This window comes from Denticeps clupeoides, chromosome 2 (genome assembly GCF_900700375.1).
Source record: "Denticeps clupeoides chromosome 2, fDenClu1.1, whole genome shotgun sequence".
NCBI lineage: Eukaryota > Metazoa > Chordata > Actinopteri > Clupeiformes > Denticipitidae > Denticeps > Denticeps clupeoides.
The window spans coordinates 5,609,140-5,622,042 of record NC_041708.1 but is presented as its reverse complement, the minus strand read 5'-3'; the positions used below and the strand labels follow the sequence as shown (position 1 = coordinate 5,622,042).

At 43.9% G+C, this 12,903-nt stretch overlaps 2 protein-coding genes across 3 annotated transcripts; both read right to left on the bottom strand.

The window, feature by feature from the left end:
- Positions 1-135: 135 nt before the first annotated feature.
- Positions 136-9,642, bottom strand: a1cf (apobec1 complementation factor). Its single transcript, XM_028970338.1, has 13 exons — positions 9,612-9,642; positions 8,416-8,663; positions 5,921-6,064; positions 5,235-5,369; positions 4,890-5,020; positions 4,570-4,808; positions 4,227-4,391; positions 3,995-4,092; positions 3,581-3,860; positions 2,620-2,837; positions 2,403-2,539; positions 1,727-1,869; positions 136-1,278 (listed from the first exon to the last, which is right to left on the bottom strand). Exons 3-13 carry the CDS (start codon positions 6,017-6,019, stop codon positions 1,127-1,129), a joined length of 1,797 nt encoding a protein of 598 aa, XP_028826171.1. The 5' UTR covers positions 6,020-6,064; positions 8,416-8,663; positions 9,612-9,642; the 3' UTR covers positions 136-1,126.
- Positions 9,643-10,141: 499 nt separating this feature from the next.
- Positions 10,142-12,903, bottom strand: LOC114784719 (uncharacterized). Of its 2 annotated transcripts, XM_028970336.1 has the most exons (3): positions 12,731-12,903; positions 11,146-11,770; positions 10,142-10,758 (listed from the first exon to the last, which is right to left on the bottom strand). In XM_028970336.1, exons 2-3 carry the CDS (start codon positions 11,589-11,591, stop codon positions 10,500-10,502), a joined length of 705 nt encoding a protein of 234 aa, XP_028826169.1. In that variant the 5' UTR covers positions 11,592-11,770; positions 12,731-12,903; the 3' UTR covers positions 10,142-10,499. The 2 variants fall into 2 exon arrangements, with proteins under 2 accessions (XP_028826169.1, XP_028826170.1); XM_028970337.1 differs by lacking the exon at positions 12,731-12,903 and having other exon boundaries at positions 11,146-11,779.

Sequence of the window (12,903 nt, the reverse complement as noted above, 5' to 3'; positions counted from 1 at the left end):
AATATTTGGAACCTGTTTAATTAAATGTAAAATATGTCTTGATAGATATTGTTTCTGTCCTAAATTGGATGCATGGTATGTGACTGATTTTGAGTTCAACATAAAACATTACAAAAGACAAAAAAAGCCCTCAAATTGTGAACTGGGGTTTATTGGATGTAACTGATACATTAGAATTACCCAATCAAACAGGAACTCACTTGCAAAACTCTAATTTGCATCCCTTTCATCCCTACAATTATTTCTCTCCTCGATTTTCATGGCAATTATTTTGATATGGAAAAAAAACACAAGTTGTTAATACAAATAGTGTTGGACGTCTGGTATAAAAAATAAGTTTTAAGTGCTACACACACTTTAATACTGTCTAAATGAGTGTCGCTGCATGCCTTCATTTGCTTCACTGTCAACTAGAGATTTTTAAAAAATATTTACTAGCTTAAAGTATTTATTTTTAATCCTATAATGACAAGTAAAGTCTGGCTTACAGTCACTCACTTTATGTCATGACAAAGAAACAGGGACGGCTCAACTTAAAGCAATAAGGGTCTGTGTTCGCAAATACTGACAATAAAGCAAGAGATAAAAAAAAACAAAAATGTTATAGGACCACCGAAACATCAGATCGCCACCATTTGCATGCATGAGGGCCATGTCCTGCACAATGATGCTTCAGCCCGTCAAGCTTGTCGAGCTCAACATCTAAAAGTGGCAAATGTGTCTTGCGTACATTCATCATATCACGCCCACATCACAACACGACAGAAGGAAAGCTCCCAACTCCCAAGCTCCTCAGGTGGCAAGTCCCTGAAAACAAATTCTACCCTATATGCTGAAATATCTTTATATTTTGATCAAGCGTGAGGGCCCGGACACTTGACTTGGAAAGTGACTGTTACAAATAAATGTAAAAAAATAATATTAATAATAAAAAAAACCTTTTTTGTAAACAGCCTTTGGATTCTCTCTCCCTAAAAACTCTTCTAAAATATCATTCAAATAATTGTCTAATAATAAAAAAAAAAAGTCACTAAAACTAAATCACCACAATCAAATATAAGCAAAGTATTGGTTAGAACGTATAAATGAAAATGTAGCTTTCTTTCAGGTTCTTGTCTTCTTGGACTTAGAACACTCCATAACCGTCACCGCGCGTTGCCACGGCGAAGGCCGGGTATCCCTCGTATGTCGTGTATGCAGCCAGGTCTTGTCCGAGGGACACGGCCTGCTTGAGCTGGGAGGCGGCCACCGTTGCTGTGGCGTTGGCTATAGTGTAACCTGGGGGGGATGCAATGAAAATACATGAATAAATAAAAAGTCTGCTGCACCAGGGTCGCCAATTATGTCTTCAAATGCTCACCCAGAACTCAGTTCGCGTCCTGCTAAATCCAGCTGTGATTTCCAGCACAAGATATAGCTAATTAGCCTCTCATCCTAATTAACCACGTCAGACAGCCCCCCGAGCCTCTAATTTCCCTGGGAGGCAGATATGCAGCTGACTGATGTTGCCTCGACATAATCAGCCCTTAAAATAGCCTAATTACACGATTCCATCTAGAAACCACGAAGAAGAAATCAAATCACAGTCTCGAACCGTGGAGGCTGGCCTTCGGTCATTGGTAATGCTAATTAGTGGTAGCACTCAGTGCTACAAAGGGGCATCGATTTTGTAAAGGTACGGTGCGGAGATTAGGGGTTGGTGTCAGTCGTACAGACCTTCACATACCTGGGAATGCGGCAGCTGCGGCGGCGGCCGCGGCCACGTCGGCGCCCTCTGTCTGCAGGCCCAGGGTCTGCAGCGTGTGCTCGGCGGCGTGGCCTTTGGCCTCGTCCACCGTGGTGCAGAGTTTACCCGGTGTGAAAGGGTGCCTAGAAGGCAGGTGGAGGGGAAAAATTATAATAAAAAAAAAAAAAGGGCAATTAGTGCCACATGCTTAACATGTGTTTAAATAAACCATTAACATGGTCATTTGACACTAAATTAGACACATCTACAACCGTATTATACTTAATATATATCGACCAATATATTAAGAATTTTCATTTGCCCTTGTAAATTAAGTTTCTATCTTATTTATCTTACGCATTCAAAAATAAAAGGATTATAACTTGTTCTGCATAACTTGTTGCACCCAGTTTATCTTGCAATGCTTCCCCATTCATCAGTGGCCAATGTAATAAAAGTCTCACTGATGACCACACTCTCAACGCAGCAGTAATGCTGATATTTGGTGCTGGTCCACGTCAGAGCCACTGCTGGGTAGAGGAGTGGTCCACCAGCCAAAAAGAGTCCTATCTGGACCACTGATGGTGACCTTAAAAATGATACATGATACAATGATACAAAAAAGACACTAATAAAGCGGCTGGTCAGAGCTCGTTTTAAATAAATTGACCCTTACACATTAGGGTACTGAGTGGCCAGAGCCGGGATGGTGATTTTGTATAGGAAGAGTTGCCTCTGGTCTGGTCCAATGGCAGAGTGGAGCTGGTAAACAGGCTGACCCCAGTTGTTTTTCTGACAGATGTCCTCCAAGATCTGAGGAATTGTGAAAGTAGATTGAAACAGACACTATTTGGATAGACAGCATACGGTTCGTGTATGGCTGCGTCGCGTACCTGCGGGGCATGTTTCAAGCCCTGTGGCTTCAGAGCTACGGTGCTCAAAGGCGTGAGCTCCATGCCGGGCAGGAGGTCGTAGAGCTTGTCGTCAGGGCGCTTGTCGGCCTTCAGCTGGTAGGCGGAGCATCCGCGGCCCACACCTGCATAGGCGAGGTACCCCCTGCCCCCCAGGCCCCGAACGCCCGCCGCCCCTACAGGTACATTCATGTAAATTTCTAGGAATGCAAGAAGGCATTAAATCGAATCAAATCACCAGAAATCACCTGGGTTCCAATCAAAAGGCTCAAGAAAACGTCACTCCACCCAAGACCGGCACAGTACAGTCATTCTCACAATAGCTGCGGCATGATTTTTCTTGGCCATCATGCACAAAATAATTTCGATCGGTTTTGGTATGATTTTTTTTTTTTTCCAAAATCAGGTTGATTGGAAATATAGGACTGTAATATGCAGGCAGGGACAACTGAAAATACAGTGCAGTCCAATCATATAAAATCTTTCTTTAATCCAATACAATAGACCTGAGCAAATAAAGAAAATGCTTTAAATGCAATAAAAATGATCACAGACACAAACCAATGCATCAGCAGACAAATTTGAGCACCCAGAAACTAGAATTACTCAGGCTCAGTCCTTAGCAGGTTTATGTAAAGCATGTTTTATTACGCAATTAAAGCTGCATTCATTTTATTCAGATGAATTAAAGAGTGGAGTTAATTACTTTCATATATAATTAATCATCTCTTGGAAGTAAGAATTCCAACGACTGACACAAAATCTTCTATTTTGTGTTTATTATGTGATGTTTATAGCATTATATAAAGTAGTGATATAAAAGTCTCTGTAGACTGATTGGAAATATCACTTTTGATTACGTTATTGATTATTGCAGGTACTCTGGTTTGTCGAGCTAGGGCACTCAGATAACACTCAGATAAGAATTGCGTGATGTACCAACCTCTGATGGAAGGTGTCCGGACCAAGCCCCGCCCGCCCACCTGCCCCTTGGCACTGGGGAAGCGGAACTGGCTAGGGATGGCGGCGTATGTGTGAGGGGTGTAGAAAACTGGGGCTCCCAGGTAGGCAGAGGAGGGGTCGTAAACTTGACCAAGGGTGTAGGCGTACTCCCCCTGCAGGAGAGCGCCACCACGGCCCCCGGTCCCCCGGGTGTAGCGAACGTAGCTGTCTTTGTCTACCGGCTTGGCCAGGGTCACTTCAATGGGCGATCCGTCAATTACCTTGAAACAGTACATCGTCACAGCATCGTTTTATGATGAATTATGAGGATTTTGTTAGCAAGGCTAGTTAGGACTAGTCATTATTTGGCAGGAATGGTATTTGTGCTGTGACTTGCCAAGAATCTGCCACTCACCTTCCCATTGAGAGCATTCATGGCATTTACAGCATCTTCTCTCTGGCCAAAGTGAACAAATGCGTAATCCCTGATCTTCTTCACTCTCTCCACTGCTCCTGTTGATGAAGCCCACGTGCATTAAAATAGTGAAAAATGGGATCTGTGGCCAAACTACCCACATTTGACAACCTGTGTGGGATTTTAATGAGCGGTGGAACGACTGTAAGTGTGCGTTTTTAGCTTGACTCGCCTGGTTTGATGCCGTTAAACTCTTTCTCAATGGTCTCCTCTGTTGTAGCCAGCATCAGATTACGAACGTACAGAATTTTCACTGTTGCCATGGTATCCTCGTCCACCTCCACCTCTGGTTCTGCCCAGTCGACGGCAATGGCATGGCCCCACAACTGGATCCTGCCTGGAAATGAAACGATAAAAAGCAAACCCCACACATGGCGTTGCGCTTATCACCAGTTCTCAAATGATGCTGCTCATGTTTTCCTCTGCTAATTTTAATAAGTGACAGAAAAAAAGGTTAATTATGGGCAAAGTTTCTGGACAAATTTATTCTGGTTTGATAGACACATGACCAATACCTGGTAGAAGCTTCCTTCTGGCCATGGCAGCAGCTCGATGAGTCTCGTACTCCACGAAAGCGAAGCCTCGGTTCTTGCTCTTGTCTGCAGCGCTGGGGTAGACGATCACCTCCACCACCCCGTCTGTCACCTTCTTCATCTCAGCCAAGATCTCCTCTCTCTTCTTGGTCTTTGGGATCCCTCCCACGAACAGACGACAGTTGTCCACACTGGCGCAGACTCCCAGCAGCCTTCCGTTCCTGCATCGGCACAGAGGACATCTTTACCCATCACCGCACCAGAAATGTGGCTTTGTAAACTGAAACCAGGTAACTAATTACCTGATCTCGTAGTTATTGAGCTGCTTCATGGCGTTCTTAGCCTCCTGCTTGTTGGTAAAGGTGACAAAGGCATAGCCACGATTGTTGCCATTGAAGTCCATCATCATCCTGACTTCAAAGATTTTTCCAAACTGTTGAGCGAAAAAGCTAGAGAATATAAATGTGCTTTGAAATGTGCAAATATGCAGTATATAAATACATAATTAGCCCTGTGATATCTTTCCATAGATTGATTGGTTCCATAGGTTTCCATATTGATGCTGATTTATGGCATAATAGTTTGTTAATGAGAGAAAATTAGCATTATAAAAGTGTTATTGTAGCATGTAATGTCACAGTCCTTACTTTTTCACAGAGTGGCACTAACTCGTCCTCAAAGAGATCACGAGGCAACTTCCCCACGAAGATCTCGCTACCCCTCTCTGGGGGTGGGCCTTCCCAATTGGGTGGAGGACCCCCATATCTCCTCTGGCCATTTTCCTGCAGACACAAACGCAGCTGTTTAGAGGAAAGCTCGAGGTGGTTAGTAATTCCAATGAGGACACCCACAAGAAAGGACCATTCTGGACCAGTGGAGTATTACATAGAGTCACCACAGGGTGGGGCAACGAGACAAAGAAAAAGTGCGTTGGTGCTTTAAAATAATTCATAATGTCTACATTTATAATATGTATGTAACTTATGCCAGACGCCAGTCGGTGTGTTCCAGTGAGCAGGCATGAATACGTTCCAGCGTGAATTCATTGTAGGTCACTCTGCCACATGCCCAACACTTTGGCCTTTTTCTGCAACATGTCGTAGGATGTTGTTATCAGAGCTGATGTAACCTTATACACTCTCAAGATGGAGAAGTAGGCCCGTCTGCCTTGATTTTTTTTTCCTACTGCCCATTACCGCTGAACGGTTTCTGGTTTGTGGGCGGGGCTGAAAGCGATGCTTCGTGATCATGCTCTCATGGTGGCCTGTTCTGCTGAGCTGTGGGGCTGTGCGTGTGGCAGATCAGGATTGGCGGCGGCGGCGTGCACTCCTACCTGGTGCAAGAGATATCCAGTGCGCTGGATGAGGGCGCGAAGCGCAGCCTCTTTCTGTATCCCCGTCAGGCCATCCCCGGATTTTTGATTGGTTTCCATTGTGAATGATTATCAGCAATAAATCAGCAAAATTAGGGGTGCTCACTGAAATTAAATCAAAGGTCAGAACAACATGAATGACAAGGCTGTTGCCGTTCCAACGCAAATGAATATAAAGAACTGCAAGTGGTCTGATTGGAAAACCTTATTCAAAAGAGGACCGTTTTGATTGAAACTAATAACCACATCATGTCATTATAGACCGTGAACATTTTATTCCTCTAAAATTCAGTGCAATTTAATTAAATTATGCATGCTAGCGTTCAAATTAATTATGTATTTTAAAGTGTTGCTTTCAGTGCTTCCTTGTAGCATGCACATCTTGTGTTCCCTTTGTCTTCCTCAGGCGTCCACGTGGTGACACCATTAAGCGAGAGGTTTTTGGTGAAGGACCAACGCATAATTATCAACAGAGCCAAATCAAATCGGAAGCCAAGCGCCGGGACCGCATCTGTAACGTCTGTAAATTTATCCTGATCCCACACAACACTTTCAAACCATCCTCCTTCTAACAAAGTGCCCTACTGGCCAAAATATATGAAAAAGGTGAACAACAAAATTGAATAATCCTGTCAGACTGACGTAGAGTAAATAAACCAATCAAACCTGCTGTAACCTAGTTTATTTACTTAACGTCAGTGCTAAAATATTAGGTGTAACAGATTACTTTGCCATCTTACATTCATGGTCTAGACAAAAAATATCGGTAGGTGCATCTAGATACTATTAGTAAATCAGCTACCTTTTTTTTTGCAATTTTTAATTGTGTAAATAAAATGTGCATTTATTCATCTAATCCAATTTGAATGTGGCATATCAATTGATTAATGAAGGATTCATGAAATGTATTAAATAACAGCCTACCTTGTCATAATTATCTGAAAAAACTAATAATTTTCTGCATCTACAGAAGACCTACAGAAGAAAGCTTGATATTGGTCTGAAAAAGTGGGGTTGTCTCACATCCAGGTCAACACAGTATATTCGCAGGTAGAAATAACCCTCACCTAACCAATCTTCTCTGGCTTTTGTGTTAATGTGACTTAGTCTCATTACTGCCCTTCTGGAGTAGGGAAGTTCTGATCACATCACCCGTACAATGGACTCTATCTCCAAATCTCGTTTCAACTCAATCAGGATCAAAGGGAGACGCTGACGACAGCTCAGGCTCAGGCTCAGGCTCAAGCTCACGGGGGTTCGGAGGAGTGAGCGGTTCAAGCGCCGTTAGCCTTTCTCCTTTCTCCTGACACATCTATTGTATTTTAAGTGCCAAGCTGCTGAACCTTTCAAAACGCCACCTAGTCCACCTGCCAAGACATACAGACTGTTGCTGACGCTCCTCTCCTCATAATTCCGGGCCTCTTGACAGTTTAATTTTCCCGCAGATGCCAAGGTAATCGAAAAATCCAGACGGGAGGTGACCTGTCACCGGTCCTTTAGAAAGAACATCATAATGGAGCATCATCACAATCACATTAGAAAGTGCTCCAGTGACAAAGCCTGACTTGCTTTCAAATGTCTACTGAAAGCGGGACACCACGGTCCGGACCCTGATTAATGATTACGCTGGCAGCAGAAGTTTTATTTCTTAAAACAACAGATCTCCGAAAGGCCCACAAAGGCACAGCGGCTCAGCAACAAAAGAAGTCCATTAGAACGACCTCTCTGGCGATCTCTCCAGAACAGCCTGGTTACCGTTTGCATAAACAAGATAACCAGGCGAGTTCTTGGCTGACATTAGAAGCTGCTGGTCAGAGCTCTGTTGACCGAAGCTAAATACACACAGCGGCGAAGGCCACAAAGTTTGCCTGGACTGGAAGGGCAAAAAAAAAATTATAAAAAACTCCTTTGTGCTTTGTGTGAATTACCTGATAGCAATGTAACTACACTAATTAGTATAAGTCACACTAATTATTATCATTAATGAATGCTTAAGGCGGCAGTGCGGCAACTGACAGGTAACGCCACTGCAACCACAATACATAACATATGCTAGACTTCTCGTCCTTACGGAAGAGCCGTAATCCAGCAATTTGCATAAATTAAATTGTCTACCAAAGTACCGCCAGCTAATGCGCTTACCATCGTTTACCAAAAGATGACATGTTTATAACCTTTCCTGGCACTGCTTACTACATTATTTGCAGCAAATTAAAACGATTCTAAGTACTAAGTGCACTTAAATGCACCCCCAAAAAAGAACATTTTTGACCCTCATCCTTTATTGACCAGTGTTTAGAGTCATACTATTCCTGGGTTATCTCTTACAGAAAAGAAGAAACATTCCCCATTTCTATTAAAATACACAGCAGTCTGGAAACACAGATGAAACCATTAATAACAATAATAAATACAGACAGAAAAGTTAGCTGAGAGTCACACGAGTGCAACCTTACCTGAGCAATTCCAGAGATCACCACCCGGAAGCCTCAGACCTTCATTCTGGTGGATTTGGCAACGTGTCACTGGGGGTGACTCCGTAATCACATCATATCAAACTCCAAAGGTTCACTGTCCTCGAGGTGCTTTATGGGGCCGTCGGGTTAAACTTTAACCACTCCTATCTCTCTCGCTCTTTCTCCACTCCACAGCCCTTTGACCAGGAATAGAAAGATCTTCCACAACCGGCCTCTGTGGTGGAGGTCTGAAGAGATTGTGGTTTCACGACATGCATGTTTGCGGGACTTAATTTACGATGCAATATTTCAGACTTTAAGAGGACCTTTTCAAAACACACAAATTGCATTTTTATCTAAATTACATGGATAAATGCAAATATCACATACAAAAACACTGACTGTCAATATCACAAAAACACATAGGCATATTTAAGTTGAGTTGGGGACCAGGTGACCGAAACATCATCCTTATGACTGTGTGACATTCATGGGTCGTGGGAAGCAGCTCCACGTCAGACGAATTCAGCACTGGTCCCCTTCAGCAAAGGCGCAATCGACCCGGTAAACATGCTACTGTCGTTCGGCCCCCACGTTCGCCGTCTCGCCTTGTTTGTTTGAGTTAGATAGGGGCGGCAGGGGAGCTGCTTGGGATCTCACGCTGGGGTCGGACGCTGACCAGACCTGCTGTGGATGCTGCCCTCTTTAGCTCCAGCCGCATCCAGTAGCAGCTATGAAGTACATCCTGCCTCGCGAAGGGGTCAATAAAGTAGGATTATATGTTCGTATTTCCCAAGAGGTGGCAAAAGCACAAACATTTTTCACTCAGATAGTACTAGCAGTACTAATGCTTAAAGTATCAAATAAAAAAAAAAAGACAATTATAAAGGAGTAGGAACGCAATTTCATATCTGATGTGCCATAAGGATGAATAAAAGAAGGACTTTTTCTTCCACAGCCTCCATCCTTCATGGTGACAAGACGTAAAAGCTAGAGGCCTGTTTCCTCTCTTTTCTTGCCTGACGTCTGGATGTTCACCACGTGGAAAGATGGATGAACAACGCGATTGTCTTGTCTCTGTGTGTTTATTTCTGTTTCCAAGCCACGTCCAATAACATTGAAACTAGGCTCGATGTCTGGATGGCACATAATGACACAAAATTGGATAAAGCATAATAACAGATAATCACACTCACGTGAACTGCAACGAGAGTGACAAGCGAAACCTGAAAATATAAGGTGTCGACATTACAAACATTCATATACAACTGTGTGTTGGAAAAGTACATTTAGCTGAAAGTTAAAGTCAAGTAACGATACCTGATTAATTATTAGTTTATTTGTAAACTCCCATTTCTGATATTTTCTTTGAAAAATCAGATGACTTTTATTAACTGTATTTTACCCTGAATTTCTTGTTGCTTGAAAAAAAAAATTAAATTGGCTTTTTAGTTTGTGATTTTATTTTTTATTTTTTGATGGTATCTGGCGGCCCCTTGTGGTAACATTTTTAACCCCTGTGGGTTTTTATTTTGGAGGGGTGGGGTTTCTTTTGATGGCATCCCAATGTGATGGGATTATTTCCAAATTCACACCTTTAGTTTGAAGGATTAAAGATCAAAACTATCCACTGTGATGAGTTTATTTTATCTCCCTTGGAAATATGTTTTCAGGAAAGTGTTGCCTGCACCACAAATGACAAAAAAAACAAAAAGACTAACCTTTGTGAATTTGTAATCGCTGAGCTGAGCTGCAGTGGTTTCTGGGAGTGTGAGAGAAGGCCCACATGGTGGAAGATTTCCTTCATTATCTCGGGCCAGATCTGCTTTGTCTCTCTGTCGTTATGTAACCACATCAGAATTAATCAGGCAGTTCGGCGAGAGCCTCTTGGCCGCCATGGCATGACTCTAGAATGGGCTTCGTGCACAAAACACTTAATCAATATTACAATGTAACATAATATAATGCATCTAATATAATTTTTTTTTTAACATTATGTTTAAATCTGTAAATAGTACACGGAAAAGACACCCAAATGAGAAAAGAATGCATGACCCCAAGTCCCCCAATACTGCAGTACAGAATTACAATTTCCCGTCTTTCACCCTGTCGCCATTTTTCATCTGGGAAAAACGAAGACATTGAAAAGCGTGGTAAAGGGAAGTGGACAGGATGGTGGCTGCTGGTGAGTCGCCATCCGGTGTGAGGCTCGCCGTGACAGATGGCTTGGGCCTCTGCAATGATGGATTGACGAAGCCGGCTGAGACCTTTCTTCTAAGCTTCACAAGCGTGCGCGGTGGACAAAATCTGATCAGCGCTGACTGAAGTGAGAGTGGATTACACCTGTCAAAAAATAACGAAGAGACTGAATTTCAGATATTACATGAGAATCTCAAGAACAGTATTGCAGTATTCCACAGCGACTGAGGAGGACACTGTGGGAAACTATGCACGGGACAGAAACATCACGGTCACTTCATAAATCTGGGATTTATGGGGAATTAACAGAAAGCCATTGTTGGGCCGTAAGCAAGACAGAAGACTCTGAGACGACATGGAAGACAATCCTATGGTCTGATGATGCCAAGATTGCACTCTGCTTGACACACTTGAGCATCGTTCGGAGAACACTGCCTCTTCTGTGAACCACTAGTGCGGGGGAGTGCGGGGTCTTCACTGGTTTTGTTGGAATCATTGGAGAAGAGGACTGAAAAAAAAAAAAAAACATACGAGGTTATGAGTCTGGGGACTCCTCCTGAGGGTAGGGTGGGTGGGGAAGCCATGGTGCTGGGTTCTCCGGTAGCTGGTAAGCAGGGCGGGCCATGCATGGGCCTGGGTCCGCCTCCAGAGGGGCGGAGCGCCACAGAGCCCCCTGGGAGGCATGAGGATCCAGCTGGGACAGGCAGAAAGAGGGCCTGCTTGTCCCAACGGACCCAGAAGGGGCTGAGCGGATGGTCCAGCAAAGCCCCCACACTGGCACCAGGGACGTGCGCCGGGAGGGGGTGAATGTGCCCAGAAGGCACCACATTGGGGTGCAATAAGTAGTTGTCAGAGGGTCCGGGAGGGACATGCAGCAACAGGGGCTGCACGTCACCAGAAGACACTAACTGAGGGTGCAGCGAGAGCATCCCGCAAGAAGCATCACAGAGGGGATGTGTGGAAGACAGGGCCCACATGTACCCTGGAAGGTTTGGCCCTGAATTTTGTGTGCAGGTTGGAGGGTCCGATGTCTTGGAGCCAGCCAAAGGGTCCAGGTCCTCCAGTGGAAGGACACAGCATGGCAGGAGCCCTGTGGTTGCCGCCGTCCACCGCGCCTCTTCCGCTGATGTTACTGCTGGGGCTCCGAGGACGTAGCCTGTGAAGGGGGAGCTCTGTAATTAACAGCATTTATCAGACGCCCTTATCCAGAGTGTCTTACAATCAGTATGTACAGGGACAGTCCCCCTGGTGACACTTAGGGTTAAGTGTCTTGCTCAGGGACACAATGGTTGTAAGTGGGATTTGAACCTGGGTCTTCTGGGTCATAGGTGAGTGTGTTACCCACTAGGCTACTACCACCCCTCATGATTGGGTGCACCTGGAAATGCACCTGGCACCAATCTGCAGGGTGGTTATAAGGTGCTGTTCAGCAGCCCATCAGAGTTTAGTTGTTTTCAGTTCTGGCAGTCGCCACACGCCTGCGGGTTTGTTTCTGTTCTCCCCTTTTGTTTCCACTGTTTTTGGCCCTCAAGCTGCTTTCCTCTGTTTTTAATAAATCATTGTTTGCAAGATGTCCAAAGATGTCATTCCCCATCAGCTCGCGGACGTGACACTACTGTTCATACTTAAAAGCTGAATACACTGATTAAAACCTAGAATGCTTGTTTTTTTTAATTTATTTTCCCTCTATAACTGAGCAAGTTCTGACAAAATAATCATATTATTCAATATGGTTTAACCCTATCTGACTGTCTCTCCAAGTAAAGTCCACCATCAATATTAACAATATTGTTGATATTCATATTAATATTAGGTTTTTCAATTATTGATAAGGAAAGAAAAACAGGTGGCTTGACATTTCAGAAAATAATAACTGCCATATTTTCTTTCATCGACTCAAAAAGCAGCCCATTACCATTCAGAAACCCGAGGCCACGGGGAAAAAAGCTTCCTGCTATTGATCTCCCTCTGATTTTTCTGTTTATGAGTCTTCGGGGCACCAAGGAATATTAATATGTCGGAAATGAGAGCGCTGCCCTTCTTTTGTCTATTGATTGGTGGCACCATTAACATGTGACTAAGCAACAGGGATAAAGTCACGTAATATTCGCCTCACCTGAAGTCACGTTGACTCCGACCCGTTAGCATTAAACGCTTCCTCATCCGAATGTGAACTGAGAAGCCGGAGCACCTCCTGCGGCACAATGTGCTTTCCTGGTATTGGTCATGGCACCATGAACATTTGGTTCCAAAGGTTCAGGTTGCTTGGAGGTGCCCGAAGGATTTCAG